Consider the following 26,662-nt stretch of genomic DNA (forward strand, 5'->3'; position numbering starts at 1 on the left):
ACATTTGCTGAGGAGTGCTTTACTTCCAACTATGTGGTCAATTTTGGAATGTGTGATGCGGTGCTGAGAAGAATGTATATTCTGTTGATTTGGGGTGGAGAGTTCTGTAGATGTCTATTAGGTCTGCTTGGTGCAGAGTTGAGTTCAATTCCTGGATATCCTTGTTAACTTTCTGTCTCGTTGATCTGTCTAATGTTGACAGTGGGGTGTTGAAGTCTCCCATTATTATTGTATGGGAGTCTAAGTCTCTTTGTAAGTCTCTAAGGACTTGCTTTATGAATCTGGGTGCTCCTGTATTGAGCGCATATATATTTGGGACAGTTAGCTCTTCCAGTTGAATTGATCCCTTCACCATCATGTAATGTGAGCCTGAGTAATTTATAAGGAAAAGAAGTTTATTTGGGTCACAGTTCTGCAAGCCGTATAAAAGTACGGCACCAGCATCTGCTCCTGCTGCTGAGTGCATCATGTTGCTTCCACTCATGGTGGAAGGCTAAGGGGAACTGGCAGGTGCAAAGGTCATGTGGTAAAAAAGTGGAAGCAGAAAGAGGGGAGGGAGATGTCAGATCTTGTTAAATAACTCTTGGAAGTAGGAGAGTAAGAACTCACTCATTACCATGAGAATGGCACCAAGCCATTCATGAAGGATCCACTCCCATGACCTAAACACTTCCCATTAGGCCTCAACTCCAACATTAGGGATCAAATTTCAACTAAGATTTAAAGAAGTCAAATATCCAAACCATAGCACGTCTTATCCCTGAGTTTAAAAGGAATGTGTCAATGTGTCTCTTTTACCACTAAGCATGATATTTATGCAATTTTCTAGTTTCTGTATAAATTTTATAATCTTTAGGAAGTTTTTCATCTATTCCTAGTTGCCAAGAGTTTTCAATATGAGGGGATATTATCGTTTATCAAGTCCTTTTGCGGCATCAAGTGAAGTAAGAGGTGAATCATACTGATAAGATTTTCTAATGCTGAGACATTCTTGCATTCCTTGAACAAAACCTACCTGGTCACAGTGTATTATTATTTTACCATGCTATCAATCTGCTGTTATTTTCCTTAGGATTAGGTGAATAAGCAAGTGAATGAGTATTTATGTATGTATGTATAAATGAGATGGGGTCTTGCTCTGTCACCCAGGCTGGAGTGCAGTAGCATGATCTTGGCTCACTACAACCTCAAACTCCTGGGCTCAAGCACTCCTCCCACCTGAACTTCCCAAGTAGCTGGGACTATAGGTATGTGCCACTATGCCCCACTTCTGTATCTATTTTATAAGTGAGACTGGCTTAGTTTTCCTGTATTATCATTGCCTGGTTTTGGTATTAGACTAATAATACCTTCATAAATAAATCAAATAGCTTAAAACAGTATTATCCTAAGTAGTTTTTTACATGGTGGAAAATGTAAATGAACTTTCTCCTTTTCAAGAGAAATTAATACTCCATAAGACGTCAAATATTTAGAATTGAGTAATATAAGAATAGCCTTCTAACTAGTCTCCCTGCCTCCACTGTGGTTTCCTGCCCAATCATCTATACTAGTATTTTGATTTTTCTAAAGCTCTTCAATAGCTTCCTATTGCCTAAAACAGTAGTACTCAATTACAGTCAGGTAAACGTATATCAAGATACTTTACTCACCAGAACTTTACAGTGTGAATGTGTGTCAAGCAAAACATGCTTTCTATACTCCCTCTCTAATTTTGATATACCTAAAATATGCTTAATGTGGATGTGGATGGGGGAAATGTGTTTAAAAATAGCTCCCATGGCCAGACACAGTAGCTCATGCCTGTAAACCCAGCACGCTGAGAGGCTGAGGCAGGATTGCTTGAGGCCAGGTGTTCAAGACCAACCTGGGCAATATAGTGGGATTCCCTCTCTATAAAAAATAAAAATAGCTGAGTGTGACAGTGTGTACCCATGGTCCCAGCTACTCACTAGGCTGAGGCGGGAAGATCACTTGAACCCAGGAGGTCAAGGTTGCAGTGAACCAGGATTGCGTCACTGTACTCCACCCTGGGTGACAGAGTGAGACGTTGTCTCAAAAACAAAAGCAAACAAAAATAGCTCCCTCTACTGTTACCTAGAAGTAAAAGGAAACTAAAGGTACAATTCCCTAGCTAGGTATATAAGGTGTATATATATAGGTATATAATTTTGCTCCAGTGATCTCTCTAGTCACCTCTTTCCCTGCTCCCCACCCTCATCATACATTATACAACTACAACTTCAACTCTACTCAAACTATAGCCAAGCTACTTGTAATTTCCAAAACAAACTTCACTGTTACACTCTTCAATGCCTGTGTGCTTACCTTTTCTTGGCATGCCTTCCCTGCTAATCCAACTTCTATTTAGTCTTAAAAACCATTTCAGATGTCCTCTCTTATGAAAGTTTCCTTGTAGACCCCTCATCTACCACAAGTTAATCACTCCTTCCTCTGCATTACCTTTGTATCTTGCTGCAAACTCATCTAACAACTGAGTGCTTATGAGTCAAGCACTTCACCAAGAACCTTACATCTTTTGTTGAATTTTCACAACCACCCTATTAACTAGGAGGTATTATACCCATCTATCTAAAATTCAGATAGATTAAGCTGCTTTGACATTCAAAACCTAGTCTGAGACAAAAGTTTCTTAAAATGTTTGCTGTATTTTTTGTATACATTATTACCCACTATATATGATAAACTTGACTACTGAAGCAGCAACTACAATCACTAACCTATTGAATATAAATAAGGAATAAAAGGTTCAAAAATTAATCTTCTAGATATTTAAAGACTATCCTATAAAACAGCATAATTTTCTTCTAATAGTTATATCCCTTTGATAGTTCCACAAAAGTGGTTATAGATAAAAGTTTCCCAAGTGCTTTATGGTTGTTTCTTTCCGTTACTAAAGCCAAGGTATAAATGCTTTCTCTTGATAGATAATAGAACTTCTGGTGAATCTGGATTTGGGGGATTTCCCCTCCCAAAGCACAAAACATTTAGATGGAAAAGGAGTTCTACTCAGGATCAAGGGTTTTATAGAATTATGGACAAGAAGGAACTTGGAAGAATACATTCACAATTAAATCCTTTCAGTGAAATGATGCTTGCTTTTCCTGTGCTGAGGACCTGGGTTGCTTTGTAATAGTCCTAATTTTTAGAATTTCTGCCTATGTGTGTCAAAAATAGGTCTCTATAGTTTCTGCCCTGAATCTTTCCTCTTAGGCGGCATAAAAGCAGTCTTCAAATAAATATGCACACTGGAGTCAGAACAAGTATGAGTTTCCATGCTGTCACTGGCTCTGTAACTTCTCTAAATTTCAGTCCTTATCTGCCTAATCTCACAGTATTACAGAAAAATTAAATGGGATAATCCACTTAAGCACTTAGCATAGTACCTGGCACAGAGTAAATGTTTAAAAAATGTGGCTGCTTTTTTTCTTATAGAAGGGCAGGCTTGGTGGCTCATGCCTGTAATTCTCAGCACTTTGCAAGGCCGAGGGAGGAAGAGTGCTTGAGGCCAGGAGTTTGACACCACCCTGGGGAACACAGTGAGACCCTGTCTCTACAAAAAAATTAAAAATTAGCCGGGAATGGTGGTGCACACCTGTAGTCCTAGCTACTTGGGAGGCTGAGGTGGGAGGATCACTTGAGCCCAGGAGTTGAGGCTGTAGTGAGCTATGATTGTGCCACTGTACACTATCCTGGGCGACAAACTGAGATCCTGTCTTAAAAATACATACAAAAATACAACTGAAAGCAAATATTATGTCTCCCAAGTCTTTCTTTTCTTCAGGCAAACCCCTTTCAGTTCCTTCAACTGTTCCTTAAATGCTACTGTTTAAAGTATTCTCATCTTGATTGCTCTTCTCTTGACAAGTTTCAGTTTGCCAAACTTGTCAGATCCAGAAGTGAATATGACCTTTTCCCTTGAAAATAGTTTCCAATAAAAGAAAAAACAATCTTTAAATTATGAAAGTAATAAACATTTAACTGAAAACCTAGAAAATAGAAAGATGGAAGAAAATTACTCATAAGCCTAGAAGTTCATGTCCAGCCTGGGCAACATAGCAAGATTCTGTCTCTTAAAAAATAAATACATACATAAAATTTTTTGAGCGTACAATATGTGCTGGGCATAACAAGCCATGGAATTTGCCTCCAAAAAACTTTGCAATCTATTTGCGAAGTAAATGACTAAAGCTATGATTTGAAATGTGGCTAGCCCAAACTGAGATGTGCTGTAAGTATAAAATTTTCAAATTTACAGTATAAAAATAGATGTAAATATCTCAATAATAATTTTTATATTGATTAGGTAATCAATATAATTACTTCCACACGTTGAAGTGATATTGTGGATACAATAGTTAAATATATATACATTAAAATTAATTTGTTTCTTTTTATCTATTTAAAGTGTCTACTAAGAAATTTAAAATGATATATGTGGTTTGCACAGTATTTCTATTGGACAGTACTGGTCCAGAGACAAGAGAGAACCTGGTACTTATGGACAAGTCAGACAATTTATCCTACAGTAAGAGAAAAAAGTAGCAAACAAGACAAGGGCCAAATCAGCTAATTAGCAGTTGAATATGTGCCTATGTTTAAAGAACTGTTTCAAGCCATTTGGGGAAAAAAAGAAAAAGACAGAAGTTATCCCTATTTTCAAGGAATTCATAGTCTAAAAGAAGAGACAAGATGAGATTTAAACTTAACCCCAATAATCCCCGCTGCCAGGAACAAAGTGCTATGTTCAGGGACTTCCTCAACTCTACAGCCATCTGGCTCCAGGTGTCTAGTGCTGCATTCCCACTTGCTCTCATTTTCTGTCCTTCAGGCTCTCTAGTGGTAACCAGAGGATGCATATCTGCTTGACACACACACAAGATGACAACTTCATTTTAAACACAGATGTTGCTAGTATCTCACTTAGCAGTATCTCTCCTTGCACATGGGCTGTCCCACCCCAGAGTCAAGGGTATTAGGAAGCTCTATAATTGACAGCATTCACACAGACACGTATCTTCTACTCTAGACCATAGTATCATTAGCCAAATATTATTTACTTCCTTGTAGCTAACAAGCACCATTAAAATATAAAGAATCATTTCAAAAAGGAAGAAACATTTTCCAAATTGTTATGAGGTACCTCCATGTGCAAAGTATTACATAGGCTCTATATGGAAGACAAAGTGATAGACATTATCTAAAGCACCTAAATAAAATGTCTGCTTCTCTACATAAAATGAAGAGTTAGGCTAGTCAAATTCATCCAGAAGTAAACAATGATTGCACTATGGAAGTTTACACAAATTGGGTTATTCTTGTCATATCCCATTAAAACAGAGTTGAGAGGCTAGGGAGAAAAAGCACTCAGGGCACATGACATTGCTGCAAGAATGTAAGTAATTCTCTGCAAGCCTGGCTGCTGAAACTGCCTGCTAAAATATGAAACCAGTTTTATCTAATAGCTACTGAAACAACCTGCTGTGACCCTAAGACTAGTTTTACTCATCGCAGTTACTTATCTAACAGAACTTGCCAGCTTCCGAAACCTTTTTTTTTTAACATTTTTAAATTTCTCTTTCACATTTTCCTTCACTCCCTATCTTTTCTTTTTCTCCCCTAACCTTTACTAGTGCCAATGAACTTTCTCAAAGAACAATACATAACATTTCTCCTTTTTATAAAACCTCCAACCTTCTCTTTGTTCTTCAGACATACTGAAGAACATACCACCCAGTCTGTGTGTATGCCTGGAATAGCAATCCTTGCTTCCCAAATAGAACGTGTTAACTTCCAAGATTGTCCCTATACTTTAATTACTTCAAAAGTGCTAACATTAACTTGTACTATCAACAACCTACTTACCGTGAACACAGCCCAAGAAAGGGCAGAATGACCTCCTCCATGCAGAAGGAGCAGGACTGGACCCTCTGAACCACTCTTGTAAACTCGAAAAGTGTATGAATAGTTAAAGATAAAACATCTATGCTTTTGCTTACTGAAGTTTTTCATTATTTAATCACAGTAATACTGCTAGAAACTTACATGCAAAACTGCAGACTGCCAAATGTAAGAGATGTAAGTAGACATTTCTGAGACACCAAACCTCTGAAGCATGAAGCCCATGTGACCATTTTGTTCAATGAAAAAAATATATATATAGTCCCTTTGCCCTCGTGAGGACATAGCCCCTGGATTCTAGAAACGAAACTAGTTCAACTCACTTGACTCATGAAACCTTCCCCTGGGCCCCTAAGACAGTTTATCAGTTTCAAGAATTTAATTCTTAATCCCTTCTCCATGCATTAGACAATTACAGCCGAGAAAGATACTGGCATGGACTTACAGGCAATATTCCATAAAGAGCAAGTGAGGAATAAGGTGAAATAAGTAGCAGGAATAAAGAACATTTTAGAAACTACACAAGTCTTTTAACTTAGATAACATCATAAGCTCACTAAAGAATAAGCCATTTTGCAAAGGATATATCCTTGCCAGTTTCATTCTCTACTTCTACATCTTCCATGGACTCAAAATACTGACTCCAAGGAACAGGGGAAAAGTCCCGCTTTCTTCCAGGGCTGAGGAAAAAAAAGAGAGAGACATTTCAAGAAAAATTATGCATAAAGACATAAAATCTTGGTCAATAAACGCTAAATGTAAGTCGGTAATGAAAACAGCAAAGGTATTTTCTCTTAAAAATATAAAGAATTCATCACAAAGTATCATATTAAACATGCATTTAAATAAGAATGTATTTAATGTATTGTATTACATACTAATGTAAATGCATTTAAATAAGTATTTTAAAATGTATTTAAATCCAAACATAGATTTAAGAGTAAAATTTTAGGATTTTCAAAATTCTTTAGTATATTTTAATCACAAATAAATTCTGTGTTCATATACACACAAAACCTGCTCATTTTTCACCTTGCTGACTTTAATATCATTCCTACCTCAGTCAATAGTCAATAGTCTTGGTCACTATTACTCCTTTACACATTTAATTCTCCATACTCTTTCATGCTTCCTTGTCATTCCCAAACAATCTCCAATGTCATTCCCAATACAACCTCCATGGAAGGCAAACTGACAATATCAATACCTTGAACTTACAGGAATTTATCTGAAGAACTGCTCACACAGAAGTGAAATGACTTAAGTATTCAATGCAACATCGTTTGTAATAGAGAAAAGTTGGAAAAAATCTAATATCCCTCAATAGGGGAACTGATGAAAATAAATAGTAGTAGATAGAAAAATATTAGTTAGTTGTAAAAATGAATATATTAATAAAAGTCTTTATATATGAATATATAATTCCAAGATTCATATATATAACTCCAAGATGAACACGATATGCGTGCTATCACTTGGGTAAAATTGTGAAATATATGTTAACCATTTATGTATGTTTTCAACATCTCTGGAAGGATATTGATAAAACATTTATGGTATCTTGGAAAGGAAAGTATGATTGGGAAATGAGAGGAAAAATTTTCAATCTCTGTTCCTTACTATCTTTTATTTTGATCATGTATTATTAAAAAACGAAAATTATTCTAAAACAAAATAAATCAGTAAGTGTCTATTCACAATTTATGTCGTCAACCTTGGATGGAATACAAGAAAGAAATTTCAAGCTGTCCCCAATTTCCAACCTATTCTTCTTCCTGGTAATGGAGAAAATTCAGAATTCTATCAGCAGCAAAACATTACCTCCTGCCAGACATGTTCCTGAATATGCTATGGGGCTGATTGGAGAATATCTACAAAGTATGATACAAAGCTCCTTTTAAAAACTTAATATAAAAGCTCCTGGTTGACTATAATACTGGAAAAAAACTACAACAGAGCAGAGAGGTAGCAAGGGATCTATTCTTTCAAAAGTGAAACATTTATTGAATGTCTTGAATGTCTACTCTGTTCTAGGCATTGAACCAGGTCAGTATTTCTGAATCTAACAATGAAATCACCTGGAGAACTTTATACCCATGCTTGGGTCTCACCTCTAGAAACATATTTAAGTGGTCTGTGTCATGGCCTGAGCACTGAGGATTTTTACAGTTCCCCATGTTAAGAGAGAGGCACTATAAATACAACGATAGAGGACATGATTTGGAATGAAAGAGGAGTTCAAATTCCTTATAGTTCCTACCATTTCTCTACAAGTTCCTAACACATTATGAACTTGGTCAAATTATTCTGCCTTGGATTGCAGAGACTGAATAAAATTACTTTTAAAGAATCTAATACATCTAGCGTTTGATAATTGCTCAGTAGATGGATAATCCTATCTTCTGAAATAAAAATAACATTGTGAAGTAAACAGCAACTTCAGCCTGGACCTGCTTTTTTTCCTTTTCTGGTTGCACTTGAAATCCTACGGGAAAACTAAAAGCAGAATTTATAATTCTACTTACTCACAAGTTACTCACAAATCTAACTATCCTACACTAATTTGATTATAATGATAACATGGCATGTCAAACATGTTATAATGGATTCTAAGGATCCATGGATGAATTCTGATATCTGGACCTAGGAAATCATCATAGTAATAGTACTTAATATTCACTATGCACAAACAAGTAAGTCACTGTGCCAAATACTTCACAGACATGATTCCATTTGACTCTTGCAAAACTTTTTATGCCCATTTAACAGACAAAAAAACAGATTTAGACATAAAGGTAACTTGCCAAGGCCACAAAACTATTATATGGTAGTGACAAAATTCAAATCCAGTTCTACCACTCTCTCTCCAAAGCCTCTGCTCTTTACTCCAATGCTGTATCACTTCTTTCATCCTTTTATCTTCTCATGCTGTCATTTATGCTTCTGAAAAGTAATAAGGCTTAAGTGCACATTATTAGAGGTTTTCTTTTTGTAGTCTAAATATAGCTGACTCTGCCAGTGCCAAAGAACCTTTACAAGTTAGCCAGGTACCAGTTAAAGAAAAATTACTTCCTATAAATAGAAATTATTCACAGGAGAACACCCTTCACTTCTAATTTCCTTCATTTAAAAAACCAAAAAACAAAAAAGGCCTGTAGTCCCTGCTACTCAGGAGAGACTAGGGTGGGAAGATAACTCGAGCCCAGGAGTTCTAATCCAGCCTGGGCAACAAGTGAGGCCTCATCTCTTAAAAAATAATAATAAATAATAATAATAATAATAAAACAGGTTTCAGGGACTACCCAACTTATTTCTACCAAACGAGTAATTCCCATTTATTTAAGGAATCAATAATTCTCCATCTCCAAAGGTTGCTCCTACTCCTACAGAGATTTTCTAGCATACCCCTAACAACTTCTTTTAAACACATAATTGGACCAGGCATGGTGGCTCACACCTGTAATCCCAGCACTTTGGGGGGCTGAGGTGGGCAGATCACCTGATGTCAGGAGTTCGAGACCAGCCTGGCCAATGTGGCAAAACCCCGTCTCTACTAAAAATACAAAAATTAGCCGGCCATGGTGGCACATGCCTGTAGTCTCAGCTACTCAGGAGGGCTGAAGCAGGGGAATCACTTGAACCCGGGAGGCAGAGGTTGCAGTGAGCCAAAATCGTGCCACTGCACTCCAGCCTGGGTGACAGAGTGAGACTTCATCTACACACACACACACACACACATACACACACACAAAACATGATTGTTTATAAACTAGAAGATTTCAATTAATTTTGTAACTAATATTAGACATTACATAGGTGGCAAGAATCTTACATTATTTTTGTATTTTAGTCAGAATATTGTGAATTTTAGGGATATAGTTTAGATTGATTCTTATTTTATGCCTAGATACTTTATAGTCATTATAGTTTGCATAGGCCTTTTTTCAATTATAATTTTTAGATTAATTACTAACTTTTTCCTCCCATGGGGTCATAATGAAAGAATTATAAAGTAGTGAAAGAACTTTCAAAAGCATACCAAGGTTAAGTTACTGATATGGTTTGGCTATGTCCTTACCCAATCTCATGTTGAGTTGTAGCTCTCATAATTCCATGTGTTGTGGAAGGGACCTGGTGGGAGATAACTGAATCATGGGGGCAGTTTCCCCTATACTGTTCTCATGGTAGTGAATGAGCCTCACGAGCTCTGAGGGCTAATTTATAAGGGGAAACCTCTTTCACCTGGGTCTCAATTCTCTCGTCTGCCACCATGTAAGACGTGCCTATTTCCTTCCACCATGATTATGACGCCTCCCCAGCCACATGGAACTGTGAGTCCATTAAACCTCTTTTTCTTTATAAATTACCCAGTCTTGGACATGTCTTTATCAGCAGCGTAAAACAGACTGATATAGTTACATTTTAAAAGGAAGAATTTATTGCTGGGTGTGGTGGTGCACCCCTGTAGTCCCAGCTACTTGGGAGACTGAGACAGGATGATCACTTAAGCTGTGGAGTTCAAGGCTGTAGTGCACTACTATCACACTCGTGAATAGCCACTGTACTCTAATCCAGGCAAAACCGTGAGACCCTGTCTCTCTCTCTCAAAAAAAAGATTAATTCACTCAAAAAATATTTACTAAGAACCTATTAAATGTATAAGGCTGGAACTGACATAGGATAATGGGAGATGCTGGGATAATTATAAAACTAGAGAGACAACGCATCTGCTGTCAAGAAGTTAGTATTAAGTACGTAAATATCTAACAAAATGTACAAAGAGTTAAATACCCTAAGAAGTATAGCTAAAGTGCATTGAATGTTCAAAGGAGGAGAGAAAGATTACTTCCAGCTTGGAGAATAAAGGCAGGCTTTAAAAAAAGCACACAGACACACTTAAGCTAGGCATTGAAGGACAGAAAGAATCTGCGCTGATGGAAATAGGGAGGGAGAAAGGGATAAGACATTTCAGGCAGATAAGGAGCCAGCCTGCTGCCTGTCAGAAGGAACACTGAAAACAACAGAATGAGGTGGGAATAATACAGCATTTTTGAAATGCCAAAAGAAGGTGACACAATTAGATAGTGGAAAAAGAATGTTAGCTTAATAAAATGGGGATATATGTTCTTTTTCTGGTTATTTGTATGTGTGCGATTTTTTTGGAAGGGCCCAACAGTCATGGATGATATCATAGAAAATGAACAGCCAGTCTATAGCCATAACACCCTGAATGCGCCCGATCTCATCTGATCTCAGAAGCTAAGCAGGGTCGGGCCTGGTTAGTACTTGGATGGGAGAAAATGAAGAGCCAGGCTGGACACGGTGGCTCATGCCTGTAATCCCAGCACTTTGGAGGTCAAGGGGGGAGGATCGCTTGAGCTCAGGAGATCGAGGCCAGCCTGGACAACACAACAAGACCTCGTCTCTACTAAAACCAAAAAAAAATTAGGTAGGCATGGTAGTGCGCGCCTGTGGTTCTAGCTACTCAGGAGGCTGAGGCAGGAAGATGATTTGAGCCCAGGAGATCAAGGATGCAGTGAGCTGTGATCACACCACTGCATTCCAGCCTGGGTGACAGGGTGAAACCGTGTCTCCAAAAAGCAAACAAACAAAAAAAGAAAATGAAGAGTCAATAAAATGTAGGGACAAAAGTCTTTCAGAAAGATCAATCTGGTTACAGGCACAAGATGGACTTGATTTTGGGAAAAAATATGTTGCAATAACCTGGCTAGAAAAGGATGGGATCAGTTAATAGGGTTGACAAAGAAAAAAGAGAAAAGAATGGGAGACTTAACTGGCAATGGAATTAAAAGTAAGAAAACACAGAATGACCTTTCAAAGGCAAGGAACAAATCTTGGGAATGTTCAAGATATGAAAGATGATTGCGGCCGGGCGCGGTGGCTCACTCAAGCTTGAATCCCAGCACCTTTGGGAGGCCGAGATGGGCGGATCACTGAGGGGTCAGGAGATCGAGACCATCCTGGGCTAACACGGTGAAACCCCGTCCTACTAAAAATACAAAAAATTAGCGGCGGCGAGGTGGCGTGCGCCATGTGTCCCAGCTACTCAGAGAGGCTGCAGGAAAGGAGAATGCGTGAACGCTGGGAGGCGGAGCTTCAGTGAGCTGAGGATCCAGCCACTGCACTCCAGCCTGGGCGACAGAGCAAGACTCCGCTCAAAAAAAAAAAAAAAAAAAAAAAAAAGAAAGATATGACAGCAGATCAAAGTCAATTTAAACTTTTTTGAAATGAGAAACGAATAATTAAGTCCTACAATTTATAAATCAAAATCTACTCTGGTAGGTAACTGTATAATTTTTTTTACATTAGAATAGAATTTATTTCAAACCTAACAAAATAAATAATTTCCTCCCACCTCCTATTGCCAAAGGAAGAAGTTTGCAGAGAGGAGACAAAGTGGTGCTGTGAAAGACACAAAGGAAATATGGTGTTTGCCTGAGTCCCATGAATCAAATGTGTTTATGGACGTTTCGCTATTGTCACAGACCATGTTCAGAATTTAATGAAAGCTATGAACCCTCAATCTAGAAAAAAATGCATGCACATTTATTTTGCATATAATTCCACTGGCTTCAAGAAACCTATCTATGAATCCCAAATTAAGAACGCTTAGCCTATAATTTGACCTTAACAACCTATTTCCAGCAGAAAGAGAAAAAGAATGAGGAGATACTGCATTCTTATTAGTTCCTAAATCTGAATTCATTTTCCATTTGCTACCAACTAAAGGTTTATTTTCACAACCCAGTTCTGCCTTTATTAAACTATGGGACCCTGGGCAGTCACTTTACTTCTGTAAGCCTGAGTTGCTTCATGTCAGGGGATTATAGTACCCATTTTATAGGTGTTATTATGAGGATCAAAGATGCCCTTTCATCTCTTGGTTACTCTCAAATTAGTCTGTTCTATTTATCATAAAACTAATCATTTTCTAAAATTATCTTATTCCCATATTTGTTATTATCCTCCAGTCACCCCAACTAATTCACCACTAATGTGAGATCCATTAGAACAAGAAGGTTCTCCATTACTTCACTGATGTATTCCCAGCCCAGAGTCTGATACACATCAATGACTAATATCTGTTGACAGTCTGAAACTAATTAATGTGCATAAAGCACTTAGCTTGGTTTCTCAATAAATATTTATTACCATTATTAAATAGCTTTGAGGTTAATAATCCTTACTTAATCCTTATAAACTTTCTAGTAAAAGCAAATGGGATACTACATCAATCAAGACTGTGGTACAGGTATAAGAACAGACATAGAGATCATCTAAATAGAATCAAAAGTCCAGAAATAAACTAGTATTTATAGTCAATTTGTCAGAGGCATTTGAACCACGGCAACTCCATTTTGAGTGAGGGCTAGGAAAATGAGGCTGGAACTTGCTGGGCTGCATTCTCAGAAAGTTAGGCATTCCTAGCCTCTAGGTGTTTATGGTTAAGGGAACAAATTAATAACATTTACTAAACAGATCCACACTTGGGAGCTTCCAGCTATCCTGATATCTGGAGAACAAAGGCATTCCTAATTTTGCTTTAAAGTTAATAATATCGATTCTTGCAAAAATATAGTAATTAAGAAATTAATCCTTTATCACAAACCCTTGTAGCAGAACACATCTCTCCATATATACAAGCATTATATCTAGAGTGGATGCGTTCCTCCTCTTACTTTCGGGAACCTCTACTCTCTCTATGGAGTAGCTGTTCTTTCACCACTTTACTTTCTCAATAAACTTGCTTTTACTTTGCACTGTGGACTTGCCCTGAATTCTTTCTTGAGCAAGATCCAAGAACCCTCTCTTGGGGTCTGGATCGGGACCTCTTTCCTGTAACAAACTGATTTTCAACAAAGGGGCCAAGATCAATTCAATGGGGGAAATGATACTGGGACAACTGGATATCCACATGCAAACGTACAAATCCAGACCCCTTCCTCACACCATATACATAATTAACTCAAAGTGTATCATAAACCTAAATAGAAGAGCTAAAACTATAAAACTCTGAGAAGAAAAAAACAAGTAAAACTCTGTGATGTTGGATTAGGCAACAGTTTCTCAGATACAACACCCAAAGCAGAAGTGATAAAAAAGATACAGGACTTGAACTTCATTAAAATAAATACCTTTTCATTAAACTATACACCATTTTCATACTATGGCTACATACAGAGAGCAGTAAGCACAGTTTCATGGATAAGAACATGGGCTCTGAAGTCAGATTCTTTTAGTCTAAATTTCATTTCCAATAACTATGAGTTATGTGACTGTTGGCATTTCTTCAATTGTAAGCTTTGAAAAGTGATTATTAGTAAGTACTTCCTGTTAGTTATTATAGAAACATGGTTTATAGTTGAGCCACATGGTAGACCAATTGTACTCCTTGTACAACTTTTAGTTTTTTCCAGAATAATTGTCTTTTTAATTTTGTTTGCTTAGTTTTCTATTACAGTGTCACTAATTGTTTCCCAAAACCTTTTGATAGGCAAAAGACATTAATAGGCTTTTCCCTAAAGAGGAAACACAAACAGCCCATAAACATACGAAAAGGTTTCCAATTTAAGAGACATAAATTTAAAATTACAGTGAAGTATCCTATTTCACATCCATCATGTTTACAAAATACAGGAAGCCAGACATTAACAGGTATTAACAAGGAAACAGGGAAGGCTATTTGGAAAACAGTAAAGCATCACCTAATAAAATTAGACAAGTGTCCTTCAACTTGGTAATTTTACTTTACAAAGAACCTCCTGCACACAGGCATCAAAACACACATATAAGAATGTTTGTAGACACATGTCTATAAAAGCAAAGAATAACAAGCAAGCTAAATATGCATCACCAATAGAATATACAAACTGTGATGTATCGGGATAATAGAATATAGCATAGCAGTGAAAATAAATTTAAAAGTTACATGAATTTGAAAAATACTTAGAGAAAGAAATAAGCACAGAAGAATAAATCCTGTATAATTCCATTAATAATAATGTTCAAAACAGGTAAAGCTAAATAATGTATTTTTAATATACACATGCACAAGTGGTAAAACAATAAAGAAAAGCCAGGCACTGATTATCATGCAATTCAATACCAGTTTGGGAAACAGAGATGCTCTCGAGGAGAGACAAACAGGTTTCTAAGGTGCTGATAACGTTTTACTTCATAAGCTAGGTGATGGACACATGAGAATTATTTTTTGAACTGTACATTTATACTTTACTTTTCTGTATGAGTATTTCACAATTTTAAACAAAGAAAGCCTTTGAATTCTGTAAAACTTCTCTTAATATTTGGTCATTCACATTAAATAATCTACCAGGTCTATTTTTCACTCAAATTTCCATTTCTGGCACCCTCCATTCATCTTCTCCAAATGGGACTGCCTGCTGTTTGATATGATGAACTGGTAACATTTTACTATCATCTCAGGAATTCTTCTTGCCTTTCACCTGTGTTGAATCCCTAATCCCATATCCCATATTTTTCTTGTTATAGTCTCTTATTTTGATGAAACACATCCTCCATCAGCTTCATGAGAAAGGGACATTAATTTTGAAACTTTGCATGTTAGAAAATAGTGTTCCCCATTTTCACACAATGATTGACAGTCTGCCTGAGTATAGACTTCTTATGTTAGGAACTGTTTCTGTCTATGGTAATTAATAGATCCAACTTGAGAAATATTGGCTAAAATTATATGTAAGTGTGTGTGTGTAAAAAATATATAGATGTTACATTTATACAATCATAGTGTATAATTATTAATTATATATAACGATCTTATATATTATAATTATATAGTCATTCATTCTTTTAAATGCATAGAATGAGCTGGCAAGAAAGTAAGGAACAGGGAAGACCCAGGCCAAAAGTTAAGTAGGGTGGAAACCCAGAGAGGCACTTAGACCATTAAATCTGGCTTTTATCTTGATGGCATTTGCCAACTGTCCGAACTTGAAGTTCTGCGGTTTCCTGGGGCACACAGAACAGGACACAAAGCCCAAGGTAGGAAGCCTTGCTGAGGAGCCCAGCAGGAAACCTTTCTCCCATCAAGCTGGGATCTCAAAAGATCATAAGCTCAGTGAAAGGTTGAAACAATGAACTTTCTGCTCCTTACCACAATCTCAGGATTAAATTTAACAACAACAACAACAAAAAAGCCTGTCTTAAAACTTGGCATTCAGAAGAGAGAAGCAAGAAAAAACAAACATGGCTCTCAAACTGATATGGAGCTAAATACATATCATTTACATATCCCAAGAAGTTTCAAGATGAGAATGTAAAGTGGATCCAACTGGTAGTGCCCTCAGGACACCCAAGAGAAACAAAGGCAAATCCTCCTTGAAGAGTCAATCTTCATTCTAGGACTAAGAACTTTCACAAAGTTCCAAGGCAAATTACCATCTCACAATCAAAAAGCATAAAATATGTGAGGAAACAGACCTGTAAAGAGTTCACATAAAAAAATTATCAAATACAATATAAAATAACTGCTTAATACATTTAAATGAACAGAAACTTGAAACAAGCTTCTAGAATGAAAAGAATTAAAATTAAAAAACAGTCGAGTTTAACTGATTAGACACAGTTAAGGAGAAGGGTAAACTAGTAGTGAATTTGTTCAGATACACCTAGATACATCTAGAATCCAAAATACAAACAGAAGATGGAAAATATAAAAGTTAAGACATATGAAGGGAAGAGTAAGTCAGTCTTAAATACGTCAAACTGAAGTTCTGAAAGGAAATAAGAGAGTGGAATAAAAGCAGTATTTGAAGAAGCCCTACAGGTTGAGCACCCCTTGCCCAAACTGTGTGGGACCAGAAGTGTTTCAAATTTCAGTTTGTTTCCTTTTTTTTTTTTTTACTTTGGAATATCTGCATATACACAATGAGATATCCTGGGGACGGGACCCAAGTCTAAACACACAATTCATTTATGTTTCATATAGACCTTATACACATGGCCTAGAGGTAATTTTAAACAATGTTTTTAATAATTTTGTGCACAAAACAAAGTTTGTGTAAACTGAAGCATCAGAAAGCAATGGTGTCACTATCTTAGCCACCCATGTGGAAAATCTATGGTTGTTTGGCATCACCATCATTCCTGATTGAACTTACATGTTACTGATAATCATTTTTCTTACACTTATTCACATGTAAGTACTTAACAGTAAAAGATACAACACACCATTAATACAGTGAAAAAACATAATGTACTCAGGGTAACCAACCAGCATAGTAACATCACAGAACATCTCTATCGGTTATTAAATAAAAGCAACAACCAACAATGGCAGGCATTCAGTCTCCTACCTACAATGTTGTGTTTGATTAAAAGGTTACCAAACACGGTATTTTATTTTTTAGGTGAGAAGAAACATCAGAAACAGTTGAGGGCTGTGTTAAGTCTGTTCTTGCATTGCTGTAACATAACACATGAGACTGGGTAATTTATAAAAAGGTTTAAGTGGCTAATGGTTCTGCATGGTACCAGCATCTGCTCCTGGTAAGGGCCACAGGAAGCTTACAATCATGGTGGAAGGTGAAGTGGGAGTATCTGCGTCACATGGTGAGAGCAGAAGCAAGAGAAAGGGGAGGTGCCACACTCTTTTAAACAACTAGATCTGGAGAGAACTCAGGGCAAGAACTCACTCATTATCAAGGTGATGGCAATAAACCTTTCATGAGAGATCTGCATCCATGATCCAACACCTCCCACTAGGCCCCACCTCCAGCACTGGGGATTACATTTCAACATGAGATTTGGAGGGGACAAACATCCAAACCATATCATTCTGCCCTTGGCCCCTCAAATTTCATCTCCTTCTCACATTGCAAAATACCATCACCTCTTCTCAATAGTTCCCCCAAAGTCTTAACTTGTTTCAGCATCAAGTCCAAAGTCCTAAGTCTCATCTAAGACTCATCTCCTTCCACCTATGATGTGGAAGCAGTCTGAGATGTACCTACGAGCCTGTAAAACCAAAACAAATTATTTACTTCCAAGACACAATGGTGGTACATGCATTGGGTAAACATTCCCATTCCAAAATGGAGAAACTGGCCAAAAGAAAGGGGCGACAAGCCCTATCAAAGTCTGAAACCCAGCGGGGTAGTCATTAAATCTTATAGCTCCAAAAATAATCTCTTTTGACTCCATGTCCCACGTCCAGGGCACAATGGTGCAAGGGGTGGGCTCCCAAGGCCTTGGGCAGCTCCACCTATTGCTTGTAGGATATAGCCCTGCCAGCTTATCTCAGAGGTTAGAGTTGAGTGCCTGCAGCTTTTCCATGCTCAGGATGCAAGCTGCTGGTGGCTCTACCATTCTAAGGTCTGAAGTGTGGCAGCTCCTTTCCCACAATTCCACTAGATGATGCTCCAGTGGGGTCTTTGAAGGGGGCTCCAACCCCCCATTTCCCTTCAGCATTGCCCTAGCAAAGTTTCTCTGCAGGAGCTCTGCCCTTGCAGCACCCTGGCTTTCTCATATATGCTCTGAAATCTAGGCAGAAGTTGCCTAGCCTTCTTCATTCTCGCATTCTATGTGCATGCAGGCTTACCAACCACATGGAAGTGGTCAAGGCTTACAGTGCTTATGCCCTCTAGAGCAGCAGCCCAAGCTGTGCCTGGGGCATTTTGAGCCCTGGCTGGAGCATGAGTAGCCAGGATACAAGGTGCAGTGTCCTGAGGCTGAGCAGGGCAGCAGTGCCCTGGGCCTGGGCCCTGAAACCATTCTTTCCTCCTAGGTCTCTAGACCTGTGATGAGAGGGACCTTCCCAAAGACATCTGAAACAACTTTGAAACCTTTTCCCCACTGTTTTAGGGGACGATTGGTTCCCTTCTAGTTATGCAAATCTCTCTAGTAAGTGGTGACTCCAAAGCCCTCCTGGATTCCTCTTCTACCAGAGGGCCAGGTTGCAAGTTTTCCAAACTTTTACAGTCTGCTCCAATTTTAAAACAAGTTCCAACTTTGTTTTTTCTTCAGACAGGGTTTCACTCTGTTGTCCAGGCTAGAGTGCAGTGGCACGATCACAGCTCACTGCAGCCTCAATCTCCCAGACTTGAGTGATCCTCCTGCCTCAGCCTCTGGACTATCTGGGACTACTGGCATATACCACCACATCCAGCTGCTAACTTTTTTTTATTTTTAGTAGAGATGAAGGCTCACTATGTTGCCCAAGCTGGTCTCGAACTCCTGAACTCAAACAATCCTCCCACTTTGGCCTCCCAGTGCACCTGGCCTATAAAGTCCAACTTTAAGTCATTCCTTTGCTCCTGTGTCTGATACCAGGCTATGAGAAGCAACCAGGCCACCTCTTGAATGCTTTGCTGCTTAGAAATTTCTTCTGCCAGATACTCTTGATCACTCTCAAGTTCAACTTTCTACAGGTTCCTATGGCATGAACAACACAATGCAGGCAAACTCTTTGCTAGGGCATAACATGGTGACTTTTACTCCAGTTCCCAATAAACTCCTCATTTCCACCTGAGACCTCATTAGCCTGGCTTTCATTGTCCATATTTCTATCAGCCTTTTGGTCAAAATTATTTAACCAAGTCTTTAAGAAGGTCCAAACTTTTCCTTGTTTTCCTGTCTTCTTCTGAAAAGTCCTCCAAACTCTTCCAACCTCCGCCCGTTATCCAGTTCCAAAACTGCTTCCACATTTTCAGTTATCTTTATAGCAACGTCCAACTCTTCAGTATCAATTTTCTGTGTTGTCCATTCTTGCACTGCTACAAAGAAATACCTGAGGCTGGATAATTGATAAAGAAAACAGGTTTATTTTGGCTTGGGGTTCTGCAGGCTGTACAAGAAGCATGCTACCAGTATCTGCTTCTGATGAGGGCTTCAGAAGCTTACAATCATGGTAGAAGGTAAAGCTGGAGCAGCCACATCACATGGCAAGAGTGGGAGCCAATGGCAGGGATGTGCACCACTCTCTTTTAACAACCCGATCTCGACTGAACTCAGAACCAGAATTCACTCATTACCAAGGGGATAGCACTAAGCCATTCATAAGGGATCTGCCCCCATGATCCAATACTTTCCACTGGGCCCTACCTCCAGCATTGGTGACTACATTTCAACATAAGATTTGGAGGGGACCAACATTCTAACCCTGTCAAGAGACCAGACTGTGGGTCCTCCAGGGATGAGAATGCATGCTGCTAGGTGGCTTAATATTTTTTTTCCAGTCATCTGCCTCATTAACAATGGTTTTTGTCTTGAAAGTCTGTCTCTGATTTTATAAACTGACATTTCTTGCTCTGTTTTGACTTGTGTCATGTCAGCACTCAAAAAGTTTCAGATTTTGGAGTACTGCAGATTTTCAGATTAGGAATGTTTAACCTGTGGCTGAAGTTTTCAGAACTAAGGAAACATCAAACTACAGATTTATGAAGCCCAGTGAACCACAAGATTTAAAGAGAAGTAATATATTATGGTAAAACTGTAGAACATTAAAGACAACTATCTTAAAAGTGGACCTAACCCCCAAAATACTAAATGACATATGAGTAAATTTGCTCATTTCAGCACTATTTGAAACAGAAAAGGATGAAAAAAACCCAATGGCTATCAATAGGGGACTGGTTGAATACACTGGGTTATGTCCACACAACAACTGCAGGGAAAATAATGGAAAAGATTTCTGTGTACTAATAAGAAGTGATCAGAATATCTTAAATTTAAAAATCAATAGGCAAGCCAGGTGCAGTGGCTCATGCCTGCAATCCTGGCACTTTGGGAGGCCGAGGTGGGTGGACTGCTTAAGCCTAGGGGTTTGAGACCAGCCTGGGCAACATGGCGAAACACTGTCTCTATGAAAAATACAAAACTTAGGGGGCACGGTGGAGCACAGCTAAAGTCCCAACTATTAGGGAAGCTGAGGTGGAAGAATAGCTTGAGCCCAGGGAGTCAAGGCTGCAGTGAGCCATGATCATGCCACTGCATACCAGCCTGGGTGACAGATTGAGACCTTGACTCAATAAATAAATAAATAAAGCAATATGTGGAATCATATGTATGTTATTTTATTTATTTATCATTATTTTTAAATTTTAAATAGAGACAGGGTCTCACCACATTGCCCAGGCTGGTCTCAAACTCCTGAGCTCAAGTGATCTGCCTGCTTTGGCCTACCAAAGTGTTGGAATTACAGGTGTGAGCCACCACGCCTGGCCAATGTTATCTTTCATATAAGGGGGAAGTATAAATATATGTTTACATATTTTGAAGTGCATTGATAAAAGCAAAAACTAATGAAAAGAGTTACTTGTAGGATACAAGGAAAAAAAGCTATAATTTTCTGAATATATATTGTTTTATACCTCAACATTGTAGTCATGTACATAATTTTTGTTTTATAAGCATGTTAAACACTTTGTACAAACCAATTACCACAATTAACATAAAAGAGAACAAATTAACTTAATGGTGTATTAAGAATTATTCCAAATGGCTTTAAAAACAATTATTTGACTGCACATCTCTGGCGGGATAAATATACTTTAAGGAAAAAAAAGAACTGAAAATAAATTTTATTTATTTATTTATTTATTTTGAAAATAAATTTTAAACAGTATTCAGAAATCATACTGTTGGTTATTTTTAATGGTAGCACAGTTTGTTATTTTGAACATCATATGCATACATATTTGGATAAAGCAAATAGGTAGTTAGGTTAATGTCATCAGGAACCAAGACTTTCATTGTAAGGGAAGAGATAATTAGATAAAAATCAGAAAAGTAAAAAACCCTGTAATCTTAGTTTTGAAATGAAAATGTCAGGGTGAACTCTTGATTCTTTTTGTCCTTCCTTTTGAAATATCAGTATGGGCCGGGCACAGTGGCTCACCCCTGTAATCCCAGCACTTTGGGAGGTTGAGGCAGGTAGATCACGAGGTCAGGAGTTCAAGACCAGTCTGACCAAGATGGTGAAACCCCATCTTTACTAAAAATACACAAATTAGCCAGGTGTGGTGGCAGGTGCCCGTAATCCCAGCTACTCGGAAGGCTGAAGCAGATAACTGCTTCAACCCGGGAGGCGAAGGTTGCAGTGAGCCGAGATAGTGCCACTTTCACTCCAGCCTGGGCGACAGAGCAAGACTCCATCTCAAAAAAGAAAAAAAAAAGAAAGAAAGAAGTATCAGTATGAACTCACAATTCTAGCTATGACTACTACAAAGGCCTATAAGCAATAACCAGAATAGTAGCAATGAGTTAGTCTAGTGCCCAGATTGAGAGGTCTAAATACCATCTCCAGCTTCTGGAGGCAGCCTGTATTCCTTGGCTTACAAGTTCTTCCTCCATTTTAAAGCCAGCAAGCAACACAGCATCTTCAAATCTCTCAGGCTCTGACTTGCTCTTCTGTTTTCTTCTCTTTAAAAGACACCAACGATCACACTGGGCCCACTCAGATAATCCATGATAATCTCTTTATTTTAAGGTCAGCTGATTAGCAACCTTAATTCCTCTCTGCCATGTAAAATAACATATTCACAGGTTCCAGGGATTCAGACTTTAGCAACCTTGGGATGTTGTTATTCCACCTGCCACAGGTTGCTAAAGTCATTGTATTACTTCAGAAGAACAGCAGAGATATTGATTAAACTTGGACTTTTATATTACCTATACATGTTAAAATGTGTAGGGCAAAATCCTTAGGAATCCATTAAAAAACTACAGGAACAAATTCAGCAGGGTTTCAGAAAATAAGACCAATATATAAAAATCAATTGTATTTCTGTAATTTGCAATTAACACTCCAAAAATAAAATCAATAGGACAATTCCATTTACAATACCACTGATAAGAATAAAATATGCAGGAATAAATATAGCCAAATAAATGCAAGACTTAAACACTGAAAACTATGTAGTACTGTTGAAGAAATTAAAGAAGACATAAATAAAAAGAAAGACATCCAGTGTTGATGGATTGGAAGACTGAGTATTATTAAGTTGGCAATACTTCTCAAATTGCTCTACAGATTCAAAGCAACGCCTATCAAAATTACACCTGGCTTCTCTGCAGAAGTTGACAAACTCATCCTAAAATTCATATGGAAATTCAAGGGACCCAAAATAAGTTTTTTAAAAAAGAACAAAGTTGGAAACAATACACTTCCTGATTTCAAAACTTACTACAAAAAGCTACAGTAATCAAAAGACAGTGTAGCACCAATATATAGATTGCTATATAAATCAATGATACAGAATTGATGGCTCAAAAACAAACATATACATTTATGGTCAATTGACTTTTGACAAGGGTGCCAAGATAATTTAATAGCAAAAGAAACCTTTTCAGTTAAATCGTGCTGGGATAACTGGATATCTACATGCAAAAGAATGAAATTGGATTCATTCCTCATATCATACATAAAAATTAACTCAAAATGGATCACAGACTGGCACGTATGAGCCAAAACTGGTAAACTCTTAGAAGAAAACTCTAAGTCCCTTTTTACAGGCACCTAGTACCTGGAATTCTTGAGCCTTTAATCCATATTCAATTAGCTTGAACTTTCATTCTCTTTCTAAATTTCATTCTCTGATATGGATTAGCTTGAACTTTCATTCTCTTTCTAAAAGTAGTTTTCAGTTTTCTCTTCTAAATATTTATCAACTTGCTTTCTATCTTCCTAAATTTTGTAAGCATCTTATATCCCTACTCTTCTTTGTCCTTTAGCTTTATTCCTTTTTCCAAATTACTATAACTTAATGAAATTTGAGGAGACAATGGAGATAAACACAGGAATTAATTTCTACACTAAGCTTCTGGAGTAGCTATTATTATCCCCATTTTCCAAACGAGAAAACTAAGGCCAATGGAGTTTAAATAACTTGTCTAAGACCATGGGAAGTAGCTGAGCTAGAATCTGACTCTCAGGGCCATTTCCCTATCAGTTTTCAATACTATCCTCGAAATAATATTAAGTTCCCCATTCTTGAAATCATCAAAGCTGGCAATGAACACCCTGAAATCCCTAGGAAGAGGACTGGTTCCTGCTGTAGGGATAGTAACGATTGGTAGAAGAACCTTGTAGCAAGGTTGAGCACCATGTAGACTAAGAACAAAGTCAAGGTTTAGAACTGTTATGATCATGATTGGAGGGAGCTGAAGAGTGAAGTGAGAAGGAAGAATCAAGGAAAACTCTCAAGTTTTCCCAATGCCATTCACAGAGAGAGAATACAGAAGGCCTTCCTAAAGAGTTTTAATTTATTAAATACTGATTTGCCATGTGGTTAAAAATCCTAGCTCTCATTACTATTACTTTTCTGTGTTGAACATCATGGAATCCAAAAATGGAAACAGAAGCATTTCACAAAATCTCTTGCATTAAGCAGAACAGGACACTTACAGCCCAATTATATGATGTGCTTTCAAGCAAATAAATGAAACCTTACCTCACTTAAAACCATCTTCAGATAAGATATTTAAGCCATAGGAACTTCCAACCTGCTGAGTCAGACCACATAAAAATGTACTTTGCTTAAAGTGCATGGATAAACACAGACTGCTGTAGCACAGGGAGAACAGGTGTAATCTTATACCTTTGATAATAAAGAATTGTACTTTGCCTAAATTAGAAAATAAATTTTCTAAATTTTGTTTCCACCTTTCGCCCAACAGGAAAAACAACGTAATTATTAACTTCTTTTTCTACAACTTGAAAAGTTAAAAAAAAAAAAAGGATATAATGACAACTTTTCTAAAACGATCTGGGCTCAAACAAACAAAAAAGGCCACTGAAACACCATTAATGAAAGCAAGAGAACAGACAGAATATAGGCTTTTTGATGTTTTGCAAAGGCTAATGCAGTTGCTTACCCTCAAAATCAACATGTGTGGCATTACTCAATAATCAGCATTTATGTAAGCTACTATTCTACCACAAGAAGAAGAAAGCAAACAGGTTTGAAGTTTGAAAACCAATCAGGTTCATATAGAAGCCTCTAATGAAGTATATTTCAGACCAACAGCCATACGATCCCCTCCCCAGACTCATCTGAATGTCATGATGATCTAGAATAAAAGACATACTTCAGGCCGGGCGCGGTGGCTCACAACTCTAATCCCAGCACTTTGGGAGGTCAAGGTGGGTGGATCACGAGGTTAGGAGTTCGAGACCAGCCTGACCAACATGGTGAAACCCCGTCTCTACTAAAAATACAAAAATTAGCTGGTTGTGGTGACATGCACCTGTAATCCCAGCTACTCGGGAGCCTGAGGCAGGAGAATCGCTTGAACCCGGGAGGCGGAGGTTGCAGTGAGCCAAGATTGCGCCACTGTACTCCAGCCTGGGTGACAGAGTGAGACTCCATCTCAAAAAAAAAAAAAAATACTTCATAGGCAAACAGTAAATATCATTAGGGCAATCATTTCAGAGCTTCTTTCCAGTCACAATTTGCTTATATAAGCAGCTAATTTAATCTCAATTCAATTGAAGAGACATTTGAGTTTGTCCTGCATGGCAGGCCCTGATATACTTCCTAGGCACTAGGGAAATAAGCAGACTAGAAGTTCCCATTGATTAAAATTTACTTCCTTCCTTCAAAGAGCTCATGCAGGGGGGAAGTAGGGAAACAGTCACTGCACACTATGGCTATGAAATAATCCATGAGAGCTCATAAATGGGACATCCAGTCTTTCTTGTGGAACATGTTAACATAATCAGAAGGGAAAAGGATTCACAAGGATGGTATCTGGCGTGAAGATTTTGTTAACTCAAACGCTATAAAAATTTAAAGTACCACCCTTACTAAACATTAATCTGGTTAGGGAAGAGGCAAAAATACAAATCCTCTAATTAGCTACAAAAGATTAGAATTCCCAATAATCAGTGAAAAAATGTTAGTATAGAGATTTTCCAACTTAAAAATGAGTTGATTGGGAGCACCAAGACACGTTTCTCCCAAGAGTATTATAAAATATTGGTAAATTCTGTGGGTAGCTCCACTCCGAAGCCTACTTATCCACAATATGCTAAAATGCCATTTTTTATGAAACCCAGCTAATAATATAGTTCAGTTGATTAACACAGAAAAACTCAATTAAAAGTGGTTTTTATATATAATGAACAATGGTTCTTATGCTTAAGGAAAAGCTGTTTAATTAAAGGAATGAAAAGGATTAAATGAAACAAGCTAGACATGTATATGAACTAGGCACTTTATAAGCATTATACAAATTTAATCCTCACAACAACCACCTAAGATATATTTCTTAAAAGAATAAAGACAGAGAGATACAAATATGGAATCACAGAAGAATATAAATAGGGCACAAGTTCATTTTTGCAAGCTTTCAATAATCATATTTTTAAAATTTTACTCTAAGTCTATGGCTCCTCCCTCCCATTTACTTCCCTATTAAATTCAGGATGGGCCAGGCGCAGTGGCTCAAGCCTGTAATCCCAGCACTTCGGGAGGCCGAGAAGGGCGGATCACGAGGTCAGGAAATCGAGACCATCCTGGCTAACACGGTGAAACCCCGTCTCTACTAAAAAAACAAATACAAAAAACTAGCCGGGCAAGGTGGCGGGCGCTTGTAGTCCCAGCTACTCGGGAGGCTGAGGCAGGAGAATGGTGTAAACCCGGGAGGCGGAGCTTGCAGTGAGCTGAGATCCGGCCACTGCACTTCAGCCTGGGCGACGACAGAGCAAGACTTCATCTCAAAAAAAAAAAAAAAAAAAAAA

General features: G+C 37.9%; 1 protein-coding gene across 2 annotated transcripts in view; it reads right to left on the minus strand.

Moving 5' to 3' along the window:
- Positions 1-26,662, minus strand: part of PPME1 (protein phosphatase methylesterase 1) — an 83,354-nt gene that overhangs the window by 43,592 nt on the left and 13,100 nt on the right. For both annotated transcript variants that reach the window (XM_017885234.1, XM_017885233.1), the window contains exons 2-3: positions 6,509-6,602; positions 5,887-5,979 (exon numbers count right to left, since the gene is read on the minus strand). In XM_017885234.1, coding sequence (XP_017740723.1) covers positions 5,887-5,979; positions 6,509-6,602 — 187 coding nt within the window. The remainder of the gene's footprint in view (positions 1-5,886; positions 5,980-6,508; positions 6,603-26,662) is intronic.

Source organism: Rhinopithecus bieti, unplaced genomic scaffold, assembly GCF_001698545.2.
Source record: "Rhinopithecus bieti isolate Rb0 unplaced genomic scaffold, ASM169854v2 scaffold_14549, whole genome shotgun sequence".
In the NCBI taxonomy this organism is placed as follows: domain Eukaryota; kingdom Metazoa; phylum Chordata; class Mammalia; order Primates; family Cercopithecidae; genus Rhinopithecus; species Rhinopithecus bieti.